Source organism: Alternaria novae-zelandiae (genome assembly GCF_023758075.1).
Source record: "Alternaria novae-zelandiae strain BMP 2774 chromosome Unknown scaffold_2, whole genome shotgun sequence".
Taxonomy (NCBI): Eukaryota; Fungi; Ascomycota; class Dothideomycetes; order Pleosporales; family Pleosporaceae; genus Alternaria; species Alternaria novae-zelandiae.
The window spans coordinates 1,484,299-1,499,268 of NW_026056962.1; the positions used below are offsets into that span (position 1 = coordinate 1,484,299).

At 54.0% G+C, this 14,970-nt stretch overlaps 6 protein-coding genes across 6 annotated transcripts; 4 read left to right on the plus strand and 2 right to left on the minus strand.

Moving 5' to 3' along the window:
- Nucleotides 1-805: 805 nt before the first annotated feature.
- On the plus strand, nucleotides 806-1,408 carry J4E88_001516 (uncharacterized protein; the record flags this gene model as incomplete). Its single annotated transcript, XM_049395185.1, has 2 exons — nucleotides 806-901; nucleotides 947-1,408. The coding sequence occupies 2 exons, from the start codon at nucleotides 806-808 to the stop codon at nucleotides 1,406-1,408; spliced, it is 558 nt and encodes a 185-aa protein (XP_049259049.1).
- Nucleotides 1,409-1,975: 567 nt separating this feature from the next.
- Nucleotides 1,976-2,752, plus strand: J4E88_001517 (uncharacterized protein; the record flags this gene model as incomplete). Its single annotated transcript, XM_049395186.1, has 3 exons — nucleotides 1,976-2,000; nucleotides 2,057-2,245; nucleotides 2,370-2,752. The coding sequence occupies 3 exons, from the start codon at nucleotides 1,976-1,978 to the stop codon at nucleotides 2,750-2,752; spliced, it is 597 nt and encodes a 198-aa protein (XP_049259050.1).
- A 157-nt stretch (nucleotides 2,753-2,909) lies between these two features.
- On the minus strand, nucleotides 2,910-4,963 carry J4E88_001518 (uncharacterized protein; the record flags this gene model as incomplete). Its single annotated transcript, XM_049395187.1, has 4 exons — nucleotides 2,910-3,892; nucleotides 3,940-4,525; nucleotides 4,572-4,639; nucleotides 4,690-4,963. The coding sequence occupies 4 exons, from the start codon at nucleotides 4,961-4,963 to the stop codon at nucleotides 2,910-2,912; spliced, it is 1,911 nt and encodes a 636-aa protein (XP_049259051.1).
- A 288-nt stretch (nucleotides 4,964-5,251) lies between these two features.
- Nucleotides 5,252-6,704, plus strand: J4E88_001519 (uncharacterized protein; the record flags this gene model as incomplete). The annotated part of the gene is made up of 2 exons (XM_049395188.1): nucleotides 5,252-5,303; nucleotides 5,359-6,704. 2 exons carry the CDS (start codon nucleotides 5,252-5,254, stop codon nucleotides 6,702-6,704), a joined length of 1,398 nt encoding a protein of 465 aa, XP_049259052.1.
- Nucleotides 6,705-6,977: 273 nt separating this feature from the next.
- Nucleotides 6,978-7,871, minus strand: PUP1 (proteasome core particle subunit beta 2; the record flags this gene model as incomplete). The annotated part of the gene is made up of 2 exons (XM_049395189.1): nucleotides 6,978-7,634; nucleotides 7,698-7,871. 2 exons carry the CDS (start codon nucleotides 7,869-7,871, stop codon nucleotides 6,978-6,980), a joined length of 831 nt encoding a protein of 276 aa, XP_049259053.1.
- Nucleotides 7,872-8,364: 493 nt separating this feature from the next.
- Nucleotides 8,365-14,752, plus strand: J4E88_001521 (uncharacterized protein; the record flags this gene model as incomplete). The annotated part of the gene is made up of 5 exons (XM_049395190.1): nucleotides 8,365-8,427; nucleotides 8,480-12,931; nucleotides 13,375-13,564; nucleotides 13,622-14,079; nucleotides 14,132-14,752. 5 exons carry the CDS (start codon nucleotides 8,365-8,367, stop codon nucleotides 14,750-14,752), a joined length of 5,784 nt encoding a protein of 1,927 aa, XP_049259054.1.
- Nucleotides 14,753-14,970: the final 218 nt, after the last annotated feature.

Here is a 14,970-nt window from a genome sequence, read left to right on the forward strand (position 1 = left end):
GCTAGCACCTTCTGGGCCTTAGGCGACGCCGTTTGGGCAATCGCGACGAACGGCGAAGGTATTCATGGATCGTCCTGCAGGGTCCAGATATCGTGGTCGCGACTGCCTTAAGAGACACGATGAGGGATGAAACGCCAACCCCAGGTTATGATAAGGAGCATGAACTGAAACCTCAACCTGCCCCAGGCGCTGGGCCACAAACATTTGGACGACTAGAACGAAGTGGAGAAGGAAACAATGTAGGTAGGAGCAGACAACACAACTAGGAGTTCGTTGGCTAGGCACATAGCTTCTCAAGACCAAGAGTACTGAGGACTGTAAACGCGGAGAAGCCAAGTGATCTGTAGACCTGCACAAGCTCATGACTGTATGAGTGGATTGGAAAGCTCTTGCCAGAAACCCACCGCTGGTTCTTGAGAAAGATAGGTCAATCCAAGTCACCATATTGGCCGATCGTTTGCAGGCCGGTGTACGGATGCAATTACAATAGCTTTAGTCTCAATGCAACAGGTGCAATATGTTTGATCGAAGGCAGCATCTATTGACATATAGCGTGTGATAAATGTTGTCCATATTTTGCGAGGCAACTAAGTTGACACCAGCCCCAGCGCTGCAAAGTTTTGTAGAAGATCAAGGAGCGCAAATTTGGAATGATAGCAGTTTGAAAGTGAAGAAAGGAAACCGAAGCGAAAGAAAGGGACACGACGAAATGCATGATGACTCGAACGATAACACTGAGAGGGGAAACATACCTGGGTACGCATAATGTTCGTGTGTGAGTAGAAACACAGAGTGAGACGAACGCATGGCAGTTCGGATCAAGCGTCCACAAGGCGCGCCCGACGTGCTAAGTATGCCGGGACTTTCAAAAGAGAGATGCGACTCCAAGAAGAAACGAAGGGTCAACAGGTCTTTAGCCTAGAGGATGCTACTCACTTGAAACCAGCTGGAGACGACGGCCTTCGACGACGTCTCTCACGAACTGAGCGAAGACTACAAAAATGTGCGCATAGCAAGCTACGCATACAGCTTCAAAGAAGCGTCGCAAATGTCATGGGACTTTACAGGTAATAGTATTGTAGATGAAGTGAACTTGGCTGAAGACAAAAAGGAGGCCCGCAGCCTGCAGGCCGTCGCCCTGATGCGGGGCACGTGTGCCACAAGCCCGGCGAACCCCTTTGACCTCAAGCGCGGGGCTCTCGCTCACTCACCTACTGCACTTGCATTCTTACCTTCTGACCTCCTACAGAAGCGAGACGTACAGAAGCCGGACGATGCATCGCAACCCGAGCGCGAAAGAAAGCATGAGTCGGACACAAGGCGCACAGGCAACAGCGCACGGCCAGCGCTTCCCTCTCTGTTGCCGACCGTGGGTTTCGCCTCCCGCACTGGCCCTCGCTTCGTCTAGCACCTGCACTGGCTCTATCAGCATCAGCAGTAACTTTTGCTCAGTATATATAGCTAATATTTACGAAATATCAATGTGCAGTGCGAGGATTTGTACGAACTCATTTCTTGCCTTTTACCAGAAGTGACCGCGAGTCCCGCACAACACTGCACTTACTCAATCTTTGGAAACACCTCACCCTTCGTGGGTTCGAAACTCTGTTTTTGCACTTTTTTTTTTTGGCTTTTTGCCCAACCCACACAAGCATTCACTCTACTCCGACAACGTCACAACTATCTTCTGGACACCAATACCCTGTCTTCATCTTTTTGCACGTCTCGAGCATCTCAATATGGCCGGGATGCTGCAGCAGTCTTGCAATTCGCTGTAGACATCAAATGTAGGTATCATGAACCCACCCAGAAATCTGGTACTCCCAGTCTCTATACACATAATATCAACATCATGACCCCTCCTATCATGACACGTGAGCACGTTTGGTTTGGTACGCTTGACAGGATATCGCACAATAAACCATGCATCGTATTTTGCGTGAAGCACACATCCGCATCCTCACTAACCGCAGTCATGGACGCAGCGCAGATTATAAGCGGTCAGTTGCTTATGCCCACATCTCTGTGTATTCAGCTAATAGAGCTCTACCAACAGAAAACGCTTCTTTCCTCTACGGTCATGAGCAGCAGTACCAGGTGATCATTCTTCCAACATGCACATGCGAAAAGGGATTTAGGGCTCTCCTCATCGCTAAGTCCAGTGAGGCTGGTCAAGTAGTTATTGCTGTCAATGATGGCGCTGTGTTCCATGGCGATACCGTCGTTGGAGGTTTGCGACGTGCAAGTAAGCGAGGAGCGGTAGTCGCACTGAGCCACCGACTTATGTCGCTCGTTGGATATCTTAGTCGTAAGTCTTTCAGGTATACGTGTCATGGCGCAGCGAACTTGCAAATGCTAACATTATGTAGATTCGGCTGGACTCAAAGACGGCGATACCTTTGTCACCAAGTACAAGAACGGTCGCACTACCATTCGTGTCAAACATCCCGACGGAACAAGGTCGAAGAAGACTATCAAGACTGGGGATATCAAGAGAACAGTTCCAGCCTGTGGTGCGACTCCTTCGAACGGAAGCGATGCTACGTGCTGTGAGAAAGAGCGTGAGAGGCTAGAGTACGAGAGTCAGAAAAGGGAGGTCGAAAGACATAACAAAAAGATTGATAAGCAGTTGAAAGATGCTGCGAAGCAGTTGGATGCTCCTGAGAAGGAGTGGGATGCTTCTGAGAAGGAGTGGAATGATGCAAAGAAGTTCGAAGATGAAGACAAGAGAAGGTGCTGTGTCGTCATGTAAGCAGGAGGAGTCGATGGAGGAGGACGGTCATAATACCTATCTCCAAGGTCAATCTGAAGTGATATTTACTCGGCGATAGTCGCGGGCTAAGAGTAGTAATACAAAGGCGATGCGAATAGCATCTACTCACACGACCAATCAAGTGGACCCCCCAAGTCTAACACTTCATCTTGATTCCCCTCCTCTTCTCATTCTCTCTCCATTCAAACATGAACTGTACACCGGTGAACAGTGCGCCACAAGCCGTAGCAAGGAACATCCAGCCGGACCAACTTCCTACGATACCACGCACCAAGTCCTTAAGACCATCGACACCCAGGGCGAAACCAACAAGATTAGCTGTCATGAGCATAAGGATCTCGAAAACGGCGCCGACTCCGCATAACCAACGATACGCATCCGGGCTGTCCTTCCATTTCCTCGCCGGGAAGATGTACGAAGCAATAATCTCGGGGAGAACGAAGAGCGTGACCAGCCAACCCCACATCAGCAACCGAAGCTGGATATCGTGCCAGATCGCGATAAAGGTAAACACGGCGAGGTAGTTTCCAACCGATCTTGCCTTGCCCCAGAGACCATCTCCTCTGTTGCCACCCAGCGGAATGTAGAGGTATCTCAAACTCCATTTGTTGAAGCTACGATGCCAACCGCGCCAGAAGTGCATGACGGAGTAATTGTCAGACATACACCTCACCATGTTCTCGGGTGGATCGATGCCGTCCAAAAGTGACCAGAGACGAAAGAAACGCCACGGGATGAGCAGCTTTAGCCAGATGTGCTTTAGGTTGAAGAAACCTAGCATGCTGAGCTGGGCTGGCGTGTACTGCGACCAGTCGGGTCTCTCGTGGAAGATGGCAACCATGTACATGTAGTGGATCATAATCTCCATGGTCAACAAGACGACAATGAAGCGGACGAGGTAGAGTGTTGTTCGCTTGGTGGTGATGCTGTGGGATCGATACCGACATTGAGCGATGTAATCGTTGAACGTGATGATGGGCCCAGCGAGGTAGAGTGGCGAGTACATGGCATACGCGAAGTAATTGCGGAAAGTGTAGTCAGTAGGCTTGGCGGGTATCGTGACACGGTCCCGCTCTGAGAGGTTGGAGGCGTCGAGTTGTTTCTTCTTGATGTTATTAGCTATATCGAACTAAGGGTGGGTGGGTAAAGTACTTCAATGGAACTACCCGTCCGAGAGTTGAGACTCCAATAGTAATCGAGATTGAAGCTGATCAACCGAAGTATGGTGAAGTTGAAAAGAACCTCCCATCGAGGTATCAGACCACCATAGCTATCTAGAGTGTGACCGAAGTTGGATGCTGGTTGACCTTTCTCCGACAATGTGGATGGAAGGAAAGTGCCGAGTATGTTCGCATACGAGTAGCCGTCTGAGAACTCGTTTGCAAATAGAGTCCCGACGTTGAAGATCCATGTAGCAGCCGGTACATATTGTCGGGGAAGCTTCGTGCCGATGCAGTAATTGGCATAGAGAATAGCGACAATCTTGAATGCAGAGAAGCCATGAAGAGCGGCAAGAAATATAGCGGCAAATAGAAGGTCGAATGAGATGCGCTGGTTCATACGGGCATCCGCTGCAGCACCTGGGGTTAAGCCCATAGTAAGGCCATTGCCGGCAGAGGGCCGAACTTGAGTATACGTACCCGCCCTCCAGAACGAATCGTAGGCCTTACGCAGAATAGGATGAAGCAGAACAACGATGAAGAGGTAGGGAATGTTCTGGCGGAACCCGCTGTACTGAGCATCGGTATTGTCCTGAGGAGTTAGACAATGGCATGTGACAGTCGATGTTGCAACGTACTACTTTGCGACCAGGTATCCAGCCATCTGACAGAAGATGTTCGAACTTCGGATAGTTTGGATGAGATTCTGCATAACGATCAGCTTCCCTCATCGTCTGCGGGCCCATTTGGACGAACCTTGAGAAACATCTAGTACCAACTTGAACATAAAAAACACGCTGGCTGCAATGGACACGTAGTAGAAGTAGAACTCCGGCGTTGACCATAGTGGTGCATGACTTCTATTCTCTAGACTCTTGTCTCCGTTTCGTCCATCTTTGACTGGTGCTGGTCCAGCGGGATCAAGTTTGGCCTCTTCGAGCGCCTCTTTCGGGGGTGCGGTGGCCGGTACAACGAAGCGTGTATCGAGGGTATCCAGCGAGTAGAGCTGGCGAATGAATTTGAGCGCCATTGTATTGCCTAAACTATCTCCTCATCTTCCAGTGTTCAAGGGACCCTGTGTATGTGCCCCTGAAGTATGCGGAGGGGAGGCGCGGGGGACAAGTGCGGTGATGGAGGCCAGGTCCGCAACCTCAGCTTTTGGAGTTCGCGTCCGGCAACAACTTCGCTCCAACACCAACGCCCATCCTGCAAGGACAGCGCCCAAAGCACCTCGAATACCCATTATCACGCGTCAATCAGGCCATACATATATCAACGAACTTTTGTTAAGCTTGGCGCATTGCGGTAGTCGCGCGCGATGAACATTCCCAACGCATCGACCGCACCAGCTGCGGGAGAGTACGCCGGAGGTACGCGAAGCTCGACGGAGCTTTACACGCAGCGCATGCTAATTGAGAACCATAGATGAGGTCTCTGCGATCGTTCTCGACCCCGGCTACTCGACCGTTCGCGCTGGATTCGCTGGCGAGGACGTGCCCAAGTCCGTCTGCCCTTCCTTCTACGGCCAAACATCCTCAGGCGAACACCTCTTTGGCGAGAATGCGATACATGCGCCGGTCGGCGGTCTCGATATTAAGAACTATTGGGGCTCAGACGGCATTGTAGAGGACTGGGATACGGCGACCAAGCTGTGGGAGTATGCGATCACGAGCCGACTCACGGGCGCAAAACCAACCGACCCTACCAAGAACGGGCTGAACGATGGCAATGGCGAGAACGAGAATGGGGAGGCCATGGACGTGGATATGGACGCGTTAGAAAACAACGAGAAGCCTCTGGAGGACAGCCCGCTGTTGGTCACGGAACCAGGCTGGAACAGCGCAAAGGCGCGGGAAAAGTACATTGAGATCGCCATGGAGGACTGGGGCACGCCAGCTTTCTTCTTGCAGAAAACTGGTGTATTGGCTGCCTTTGCATCAGGAAAGGCGTCAGGCATCATCATTGACGTCGGCGCGTCGCATACATCTGTCACGCCTGTGCTCGACGGCATGGTGCTGCGAAAGGGTGTCCAGAAATCGCCTTTAGCAGGTAACTTTGTCTCCGACCAGATACGGACGTCGTTCAAGCAAGCCCAGCCTGAAGTGCCATTGACACCGCACTACATGGTCAAGAGCAAGACACCAGTCGACGCTGGCGCACCCGCCCAAGCAACCTACAAGACATTCGAGACACCACCGACCGACTCCTTCCGTCTGAACGAAGAGGAGCGCATTCTCACGTCCTTCAAGGAATCCGTCGTAGAAGTCTGGCCCGGCCCCGGCCGCTTCAGCACCAACGAAGAGCTGGCAAAGAGCATGCCAGGCCGACCCTTCGAAATGCCCGACGGCTGGAACCAAGTCTTCGGCATCGAGAGGTTCCGCGCCGCAGAGGGCCTCTTCGACCACAACGCCGCGCTCGCCAGCGAAACCATGCCTGCGCCGAAGCCTGAACAGACAATCCCCCGACTCGTACAAGCAGCAGTCCAACAAGTCGACGCCGACCAACGTCCTCTCCTCCTCTCCAACATCGTCGTAACAGGTGGCTCGACGCTGCTCTACAAGTTCAACGAGCGCCTCAACTACGAAATCAACGCCATCTACCCCAGCACTAGGAACAAGCTCATCGCACCCGGTAGCGTGGTGGAGAGGAAATACGCAGCCTGGATTGGCGGCAGTATACTGGCTAGTCTGGGCAGTTTCCACCAGCTGTGGATCTCAAGGAAGGAGTACGAGGAGCATGGTGCTGGTATTGTCGAGAAGAGATGTCGTTAGGCACGGCGTGATGGATGCGATGCGGAGTCCATGTTTTACTGAGGGTCACTAGACTTCTATTGTTCTGTTAGGTAGTGTAATGCACAAAAGATTCCATGACTAAATGCCGTTCACATCGAATGCTTGCTTTGAATATCTGGTGAGGTGGTTCATTGATCGTCATCATATTGCCTTGTAGCTATCCGGCTGGTTCGTCTGGAACCCCGTTTCGGTGTATAATACACGTTCATGTTCGTAACGCCATCTTGCATCGCCCCGGAGCTAGAGCAAAACCTATGAGTCTATATCCATCGTCTCTGCTGTACCGGCTACATCGCCATCCTTGAGCTCGTGTACGGTCACGTACTTGCTGATCTCTTCCTTTGTGATGATCTTCTCGTTCAGCACCGCAGTAGTTCCCCGCTGGAACCTGTAGTTCCTCTGCTTGGGCTGCCTGGTGTTTGGTGTCTTGTAGTTCCTCATCAGAGTGGTCTTGTCCTCTGTGATGACCGCCACGTCCACGTTGCTACCGGAACCCAGATCGTTCCAAATACCTGCCTCGATGGCGTTTGCGCATAGTGTGACGGCATCCTCCCGCGACAGGTCGGACTTCCACTGTGTCTCGAAAACGGACATGGCGGCCAATGAACCGGAGCCCATGGTGACGTACGGCAGCTTGTCGGTGGAACCGTGGGCGTGGACGGTGAAGAGATGTGCGCCGGTGGGGTCAACACCCGCAATGACGAGGTAGGCGCCAATGTGACCCTGGTGGCGGAACAGGTGCTGCTTCAACATGGTCATGCAGGTAACGACGCGGGGCTTGCGGCCGGTGGAGAGGGCGTGCAGTTCGAGGTTCGAGGAGATGATGGCGGTGGTGAACTCGGTGTCGGCGGCGGTACCGGCACCCGCGCACCAGATGTGAGGGGAGATGTAGTGGAGTTTCTCGCAGTTCTGCGGTGCATGTCAGACCAGTGTCCATGGTGGTGGTTGTGTCTATGGCGGGGACGAGCCTACCTTGTCTGCTACAATGGGACCGCTGGTAGCTCGTGTGTCTGCTGCGATGACTACGCCGCCGTTGAAGAGACAGCCCACAATGGTTGTTCCTGTGCTTGTCGCCTTGGGCAGCGGGATGCCCTGGGCGTGGAGAGCCGCATTGCGGTTGTGGTTGGAGAAGTCGAAGCCGCCCATGGTGATGGCGTGAGGTGTCGGTGGAGGTGTGGGGTGTTTGCTGCGGAGACGGCGTGTATCGTGGTGAGTGTGTGGTGTCGCGCGTCTCTTCGGGTTGTGTAGGCGGTCGGCGGCGAGGGCGAGGTTGCGTAGCTGTCGTGCCTGGAGCTTGGAGGCAGCCTTGGCGCAGCGATGAGCTCCACTAGCTCGGGAACTTTCTCAGAACAACAAAGCGCGTCGCTTCAGAGCGTCGAGCTAATGGTCGCATGCTTGTCGCTCGACTATCCAGAGCGCCAGGCACCATCTCCTTGCATCTCCGCCGTTTCAATCACCTTCACCTGCTCCCGCCTAGCCTAGAACGGCCTGTTTGCTCTTTCCCAAAACACACCAAGGCTAGCACGCGCTCCCGCGCTCGTCCTCCGATGCATATATGAATAAGCTGAGAACTCCGACGCGCGACACCAAGCCGAGCCTCCTACGCGCCAGAACCTGTTCGGCCTGCAAGTCCTGCAGAATGTCTAAGATTCCCGCGCCGGCTGTCGAGGCTGGGCCTGAGGTGCCCGAAGTTGAGACTGAGGTAGCTACAGCTCGCACCAGACCGCCATGCGACGGTACTAACAAATTCACAGCATCTCGGCTTCAAGGTCCTCAACCAGGGCAAACAGGGCCCCAAGAAGGTCAAGATCCTGCCCCGGCCATGGCCCGCCGATAATCTGCCACCTGCGTGCGCAAACCTCCTCTCCGTCGCCTCCAAGCCCGCCCTTCTCGCTGCTGCCGGCCCCAACATCCTCGTCATCGCGTCCACAGACTCCGTGCGCAGCGCCTTCCAGAACAAGACCATAGCCGATGACATCGCAAACGCCGATGACCCGCGTCTCGAAGAGCGCGACATTGACGTCGTAGCAGACTTCACGCCCGATATCACCATCTCTACTCCCAACCTCCGCCATGTCGCTTTCTCCGCCGATGGAGATTTCTTGGTTACATCTGATGAGGCCGACGGCGGCGTCGCTGCGTACAATGTTGCGAGTGTCGTTAGCCAAGGCAAGAAAGACGCGGACACGAAACTGGCGACCGACGCACCCGTTCGCGCTCTCCTCCCAAACCCCTCCCCCGAATTCGAACAATACTTCGCCATAGTCCTCGATAACGGCAAGCTCGAGATATGCGATGTGGAGAAGGGCGTCAAGAAGACGATTCGAGAGGCACACGTCAACTGCGCCGCTTGGAGTGCGCGTGGAAAGGCTGTAGTCTCTGGCTCTATTGATGGCACCTGCGCTATACACATGACCGCTGGAGATCTAAGAGGTATCGTTCCTCGACCTCCAGACGTCGATGAAAACTACGAGGTGACCGGCGTGTCGTGGCTGAAAACTGAAGAATTCCTTGCTGTCTACTCTCTGAAGGACCAAGACCAGGACAACCCGGAGCAAAAGAAGTACAGCGTCATCAAATCGGCCAAGGGCTGGGGATCCTTCACGTACCATTCCTTTGTCTGGGATCCTCTTCCCGAGGCATTCGAAGCTCCACGTCGCCAACTACCTGCACGGATTTCGTCCACACGCCTACAAAACTGGAAGCCCGATCTCGACGACATGCTTATTATCACTTCCTCCCATGCAGACTCCATCGCGATACTTGCCTCCACAAGCAACAAGATCTCCCCGGATCAAGAAACCTGCAACGAGCTCATGATGGTCAACGTGGACGATACGAAGAAGGCTCAGGTGCCGCGAACCGCTTATGGAGACGAGGAAATGGACAGCGTCTTCATTGGCGAGGCGCTTGATCTTTCGAGCAAGGAGAAGATACTGCGCCCCATTCCCGCCCTGGAAGAGATCAACGAGGCGCCGTGGCCGCTCCCTGCATACATGGCTCTGACCCACGAAGGTCTTCTTGCGGCCTGGTGGGTGATGTGGAACAAATCTATCGAGGCTGGAGAACGCTACCCCGGTCTCATCTTCAAGAGCGAAGCCACACAGCATGCGCCTTCTTCTACTCCGAGGGCATCCACGCCTGCGTCCAAACTCCCGGTTGCTACATCTACCCCTTTCAGCAAGTCCATGGGCACACCCGGCACCCCAGGAACAGCTGGCATCCCCCACTTTGGCAACGCTGGAAACGGATTCGGTACACCAACTCCCGCTCTGATGAAACCCCAACCGCCCGGCTTTGGAACACCCGGATTCGGTACTGCTGCTACCAATTTGCCTGCTCCAACTTTCGGTAAACCTGCACAGCCTTCATTTGGTGCTCCATCTACAATCGGTAAGCCTCCTCAGCCAGCTTTTGGTGCTCCCTCTGCAATCGGCACTCCCGCCAAACCTGCCTTTGGCGCTCCTTCTGCAGTAGGTGCCGGCTCCGGATTCGGCGCAGTAGGTGGAATGGGCGGCAAAGCATCTCCATGGGGAGCGACATCTCAAACTTCAGAGTCAAAATCCAACCCATTCTCGGCCGCTGCTGGTGGTTCGTCAGGATTCGCCCAATTCAAAAGTGCTGGAGGATCAAACTCCTTTTCGAGCTTTGGAAGCAACAACTCTGCACAAGCAGGCTCCGGGTTCGGAGCACTCGGGCAAGGGCAGCAGAAATCTGGCTTTGGAGGTCTGAAGACAGAGCCAAGCTTTGGTTCTACTGTCACCGTTGGCTCTGGGACTGGATCTTCGCTACCCTCCTGGGCGACTACGCCCGCTCAGCAAAGCAGCTCGATCTTTGGACAGCAAGACAAGTCATCGTTCAACACGGCCTCGTTCGAGTCGAAGGACTCCGATGCGAGCGAGGCAAACGACCGAAAGAGGGACGAAGCTACACCTACACCACAAGCTCAGCCGTCCCAAGGCTTGTTCGGCCTTGCAGGTGGCTTCAAGCTCGGCACTACTTTTGCAAGTGACGGTACAGCTAAGGACGATCCAGCGAAGCCTGCGGCTCCTGCCAACGGTTCCTTCTTCGGCAGTGACTTCTCCAACATGCTAGGAAAGACAGGGATGAAGCCGCCCGCAACCCCAGCGAGCGAAAACCCCCCAAGTTGGGTCTCCACGACACCAGCATCCCCGCCAAAGCAGAAGTCGTTATTCCCCAGTGACACTCCTGCAAGGGAGAGCGCAACCCCCAAGGCTGCACCACCTGTGCAAGAGCCCGCTACTCCGGTGGACGACGCACCTTTGCCACCAGACTTCACCAAGGCTAAGCCGGCGAAAACTGAGGACGCACCTCTACCTCCAGATTTCATCAACACAAAGTTGCCGAATTCGACTAGCGACGATTTGCCTCCGCTCGCTGGTAGTCCTGGCGTCGAGGTGGAAGCACCTAGTTCGTCTGGAGATGTATCTCCCATTGACAACGAAGACGAGGAAGAACATGATCACGACCATGACGACGAGAGCGAAGAGGATGATGATGAGGAAGGTTTCTCTGATGAGGAGGACGATGAGGAGGTTGAAGAAGTCGACGACACATACCCGCCAAACAAGACAACAAAGCCGCAAGCCGCGAAGGCGGGTACCTGGAGCTTCCAGGACAGTGTCAACCAGTCGCGGCAGTTCTTCCCCCCTGCACCGACTCCTCCCACAGTGAAGTCCGGCGCCACATCACAGTCCGGAAGCAGCGCTTCACCAGCCCAGCCTTCTTTGTTCGCTCAGGCCTCGAAACCTGCCGCCAACCAACCATCGTTCTCAGGCTCATCGCTGTTCGGTCAGCAACCGAACAAAGGCCCCTTCTCTGGTAAACCCGATCAGTCATCGATGCCTGCGAAACCGAACTTCCCGCCTCCGACGAACCGCGCCCAAGACCTTCGCTCGCCTAGTCCAGCTCGTTCGAGCTCAGCTTCTCGTCTCCGACGAGAACCTTTGGTCGCACCGGGTGCTTCATTGAGCTCATCCATGCAGGGGTCCAAGCCGCCCACGCCAAAGCCACAGGTCTCCGATCTTGAAGATGAGGAGGACGAGCGGATACGCGCACAGCTTGCGCAGCCGATCGAGCCGAGCCGGAACCTGGAGGAGTTTGTCGCATACCAGAACTACACTGGTGGCAAATCACCTAGCAAGACGGGTCACGCCGCTCAGATCGAGTTGATTTACAAAGACATCAACGGTATGGTGGATGCACTTGGCTGGAACGCTCGATCTATCAAGTCGTTTACACAATACCACCTACAGCCCCAGACTGGTCACCAAATCGATCGACGTATGCTGGATGATGTCCAAGACCAGGGACCTCACGGCTCATGGTTCGAGAACTTCACTTTGTGCGAGATTCAAGCCTTGCGATCTCTTGAAGATCAGCTTGAACAAGAGCTGGATGCAGGGCGGGTACAGGATGTGCTCCTCAAGCTCACACAGCTCGCTCGTCTTCTTCACGACAAGGCCAAGCTCATGACTCGTCTTAATGACATACGCCGCCAAATCATCAATCGCAAGGACCCCGAAAAGACAGAAGCTCTCCGAAAGGCACCATTGCCAAAGGAGCTTGCCGATGGACAGAAGGCTCTGCGCAACGACTATGCTCAGCTTTTGACGTCGCTACGCAAGGCTGAAGATGCAGTCGCAGTCCTACGCTCGCGTCTGGTGTCCCACAACGCACAGAACGGCAGCACAAAGTCAGTGCCTTCCATGGAGGCTGTCAAGAAGACAGTCCTCAGGTTGGCCAATCTTGCTGAGCAGAAGAACAACGACATCCTCGTCCTAGAGGCCCAATTGCGCAAGATCGGCCTCGCAGACTCCAGTCGTCCTTCCTCATCTTCATCACGCAACGCTGGTACGCCCCGACGGTCACGCGGTACGGATCTCCGCCGCAGCATTGCCGATACGCCTTACGCCACCCCGCCTACCAACCGCAACAAGATGACCCTGACCGATCTAAGCCGTCGTGCTCTAACTCCCGAAGTTGAGAGTACGCCTACGCCCAGCAAGGGCTATGGCCTGTTTTACACACCCGAAGGCAGTCCGACATCGGGCAAGGAGATCGCGCGTTTGAGCGACCTGGTTGACGACAATATTGATAGCTTGCGACAGACCGCCAGGACAAGGAAGCAGGTCGCTAAGGGTCTTAAGAATGCCCTTCTCGACCGTGGGATCAAGGTCACAAAGGTCAATTGAGTAGTACATTCTGTCGATATCGGTGTTGGATTATGATTGTGTATGATTAAGCGTACTTGTTATTTGGGACGTTTGGATAGCGATTGCATGCATGGGGGATCGAAAAGGAAAATGTAATACATCTTGCATAGATAGAGCATGGGGAAGCGTGAATATTGATTGGCCTTAATTCGCTCACTGACTGACGGTGACTACTTCTCACTTTCACTCTTGCTCTCACTTTCCTTGGCGGTCTGCAAACGCGTCGCGAACCCACCGCGCGTCCAAAATTGGAACTGACAGTTTTGTTGCTGCAACTGCTGTCCTCTCAAACTGTTGAAATTGTGACAGCACAAACTCCTGCATCTTGCTAATAGCGCTTGTACATTCGAACGTTCCTCCGTTCGAATGCAGCAAAAATAGGTCACGCAACGTCCCTAGCAGCACCTGCCTAGGTCGTCCGCGCGAAGATGGCTCCCGCACTTCCTACGCAAGACTACTACGTCACCTTGGGAGTGCGACCTTCCGCGCTGTACGGCGAGATTAAAGCGGCGTACCGCCGCCTCGCACTGTTGCATCACCCAGACAAGAACAACGGTTCTCAACACGCCACCGCAACGACTCAGCTTGTGTGGAGAAGCCACCGTGCTTGGACGAGCGTGCCGTACTAACGTTGGGCACAGATCAACGCAGCATGGGAAGTACTCAAAGATGCGTCCACGAGGAGCGAATACGATCGAAGCCGTCTACAACGAACTGCTTCGTACTCAGGCAGCCAACCTTACGCTCCACCTCCAGCCGCACCACAGCCGAACCCTCCGTGGCACCCGCAACGCGAAACACCAGCGCAAAGAGAAGCGCGCGCACAGGCAGAGAGCAATCGGATACGACAAGAGTGGCTCAACTATGAGAGATCTCAGAAAGAACAGATTCGTCAATGTCGTAACACAGTCAAGTCTCTTGAGACCGAACTTGAAGTCCTCAACGAGAAGGTCAACGACAATCGAATAAAGCTGGCAAGCGATAGACTGTCCAAACTGGGCATATCTGCCTTCTTGAGCGACGGACTGAGTGGACAAGAGAAGAGCGAGATCAGACTAGCCACGATCAACGCAGAAAATGCCATTCGGATCAAGCAGACACACCTAGACGAAGCAAGGGTACGGCTCGAACAGCTGAACGATGACCTCACGGAACGAAAAAATCAAGAAGGCGAAAGGCTTGTGGCTGAGCTGGCTGAGCAGGTCAGGAAAGAACGACTTGCGAAAGAAGAAGCTGAACAACGTGCGAAAAGAGAGCAAGGGAATTCTCGAAGACAGCACAAGAAAGAGATGCGAGAAGCAGAGCTTCGAGCGAAACAGGAAGCAGAGCATCGGGCGAGGCAAGAAGCAGAGCATCGTGCAAGACAAGAAGCAGACTACTGGGCGAGACAAGGAGCAGAGCATCGTGCAAGGCAAGAAGCAGACTACTGGGCGAGGCAAGGAGCAGAGTATTGGGCGAGACAAGCGGCAGAGCATCACGCAAGACAAGCGGCAGAGCATTACGCAAGACAAGCGGCAGAGCAGCGTGCAAGACAAGAAGCAGAGCAGCATGCAAGACAAGAAGCAGAGCAGCGCGCAAGACAAGAAGCAGAGCAGCGTGCAAGACAAGAAGCAGGGCGTGCAAGACAAGAGGAATCGAGGAGGCACGAGACCGGCTGTAACCACAATACGTTGTGGGTCAGAGTTGAAGGCCAACATACTTGTGCACTCTGTATCCGAACACTTGACGCATTCGCAATGCAGTGTTTCGGTTGCGGTACCAACGCGTGTGTATCATGCGGACAAATCTTGAGAAGTGGAGGCAACACGTGTGTACCACGATGACGGGACTGCGCAGGGTTGAGACGAGCTCTTCTTCTGGTGGGATGGTAGTGTTGATACCTTGGGAGGATGTTATGACAGGCATGGTTGGAACTGAGAGGCATTCTATTCTGTATGTGGCATGGAAAGTACTTGGGCGTGGATAAAGATGATGGGCAAGTTGCGATACCTAGGCTCGCTCTCCAAATG